The sequence below is a fragment of the Pterocles gutturalis genome, unplaced genomic scaffold, assembly GCF_000699245.1.
Source record: "Pterocles gutturalis isolate BGI_N339 unplaced genomic scaffold, ASM69924v1 scaffold38861, whole genome shotgun sequence".
Lineage (NCBI taxonomy): Eukaryota > Metazoa > Chordata > Aves > Pterocliformes > Pteroclidae > Pterocles > Pterocles gutturalis.
Window position 1 is genome coordinate 541 of NW_010101777.1, and position 2,522 is coordinate 3,062.

General features: G+C 61.9%; 1 protein-coding gene across 1 annotated transcript; it reads right to left on the reverse strand.

Annotated features, from left to right (window-relative positions):
* Positions 1 to 340: 340 nt before the first annotated feature.
* Positions 341 to 2,456, reverse strand: SYT7 (synaptotagmin VII; the record flags this gene model as incomplete). Its single annotated transcript, XM_010084482.1, is given in 5 exon segments — positions 341 to 540; positions 623 to 737; positions 1,618 to 1,787; positions 2,188 to 2,324; positions 2,326 to 2,456. Coding segments are annotated over 5 exon segments (753 nt in total), but the record flags the coding sequence as incomplete, so codon positions are not given.
* Positions 2,457 to 2,522: the final 66 nt, after the last annotated feature.

A 2,522-nucleotide genomic window follows, 5' to 3' on the forward strand; every position in this document is an offset into this window, starting at 1 on the left:
ATCCCTGCTCCCGCAGCCGGGGACGGTGCCACCGCGGGGGGAATCTGTCCCATGGGAGCCATTGGGGACTTTGATTTGTGCCTCGCTATGAATGGACTTTGGGCAGGTTGACACTCAGCCCGGTGTGTCATGGCATGGTGACATGGCCACGCTCGATGGGGGCCACCACCACCTCCTTGTGCTGGGTGACCACACACCGCAGCTGGGACTGGAGGTGGCTGGGGACAGCCATGACGAGGGGACCTGCCACGCTCCATCTTCCTCTCCAGCTTCAGACAGCACCGGTCACCATCAGCTGGGGACGGGGATGTCCCCCAGGTGCCACCGCCATGGGACCCACCTTGCCGATGACGTCGTTACGGCTCAGCCGGTCCTTGTCCATGACGGTGATGACGATGGTGGTCTCGCGCAGCCGCTCCGTGGGGATGTCGAAGGCGAAGGACTCGTTGAAGACGGGGTTCAGGCACCGCTTCATGACCACGGTCTTCTTCTTCTCCACCCGCTTGTCCTTGTACATCAGCCACACCTTCACGTAGGGGTCTGGGGGGGGACAGGAGCTGCTCTCAGCCCTGGCGGGGTGTCGGGCAGCAATTCCCGGGGTGGTGGGAGCCGGAGCTCGTACCTGACGTGCCCCCGATGTCCATGGCTTTGAGGTTCCGTGCTTTGATGATGTTCACCACGATGGAGTTGGCGGAGGGGTTGTAGCACAGCGACAGTAGCAGCTCCCCACGGCTCCCCTGTGGGACCCACAGAGGTGGGGGTCCCGAAAACGGGTGACCCTCACCCTGGCACCCAGCCCCAACCAGGCACCCAAAGGCCCCCCGCGTCCCACCACCGGGCTGGGACCCCCCTGCGCTGTCCCAAGGAGGGACTTTGGGACTGGACAGAAAATCAGGGCAGGAGGAAATGGGGACGTTGCCAGTGGGACGTTTTCTGGTCTTGCTGGAGGCAGGAGAAAATGACCCGAAAACGGGTGACCCTCACCCTGGCACCCAGCCCCAACCAGGCACCCAAAGGCCCCCCGTGTCCCACCACCGGGCTGGGACCCCCCTGCGCTGTCCCAAGGAGGGACTTTGGGACTGGACAGAAAATCAGGGCAGGAGGAAATGGGGACGTTGCCAGTGGGACGTTTTCTGGTCTTGCTGGAGGCAGGAGAAAATGAAAATTTTCATTTTCCATTGACCTGAAACAGGGTTGTTTTGCCCCAAAATTAGATACTTGCTTTGGGCTACTTCGTGCTTTAAAATAAACAGGTGGGAAGAGAAACCTCTCCGTTGGACATCGAACCTTCTAGCAAAGCAGAAAACATCCCTGTTGGGGTGGCAAGAGGGTGGCCCTGATGGGACACCCCAGGGACAGGGGGTGGCTTCCCCTCGAGGACGGTCCCCAGGGGGTGGGAGGGGGAGCGGAGCCTTACGCTGCCATCGGTGCAGGGCTTCAGGTCCTTCCAGAAGGTCTGCATCTGGGTGAGGTCCACCTTGTTGAGGGGGATGGAGACCTCCCCGATGGGGTCGTTGCGGCTGAAGCGGTCGTAATCCAGGACCTGGAGGTACAGCACCCGCTGCACCACCTTCTCATAGGGGAACCCTGCGCCGGAGATGGGGAGCGGAGCCTTACGCTGCCATCGGTGCAGGGCTTCAGGTCCTTCCAGAAGGTCTGCATCTGGGTGAGGTCCACCTTGTTGAGGGGGATGGAGACCTCCCCGATGGGGTCGTTGCGGCTGAAGCGGTCGTAATCCAGGACCTGGAGGTACAGCACCCGCTGCACCACCTTCTCATAGGGGAACCCTGCGCCGGAGATGGAGAGGATGAGGAGGAGCTGGTGCCACCATGCTGAGTGGCACCCAGTGCTGGCATTGCCCTGCCCTGCTCGTGCCAATGGGGACGTGGTGGCACCAGGCAGTGGATGGGGAACAGACCACAGCACCAGCGGCTGGTGGTGGGTCAAATCCCATGTGTGCACCCACCCATGGGTGTCTCCATGGAGGAAGGAGCCACCCTTCATGTCCCTTTCCTGGGATGCCAACACTTCCAACCTGGCCTTGATGGCTTGGCCCATCATCTCATCATCCATGGCCACCACGTTGGCAGCTTGAGTTGAGCTGCTCCAGCCCAGGAGGGAGGATGGAGGGTCCCACAACTGCTCCGCTCCCCACCCCAGTTCACTCCAGTCCATCCCAGTCCCTACCTTCAAAGAGGAAGGTCTCGTTCCAGTGCGGGTTGAGGTTCTTCCTCTTCACCTTGGTCTCCAGCTTGTGCTTCTTGTCGGGGAGCAGGTAGATCTTGACGAAGGGGTCGCTGGTGCCGCTGAAGTCCTTGGCCGGGCTCCTGCGCCTTCATGATCTTGACGGTCAGGGTGGACTCCTGGAAGTTGTAGCCAACGCTGAACTGGATGCGGCCAAGGTTCTCCCGGCTGACGCCATCGTGACCCTCGTCATCCTCGGAGCCTGGGGACAGCTGCGGCGGGGGGAGATGGGCAGTGAGGGCAGCTCCGGGGGGCCGTCAGGGGACCACCACCGGGTC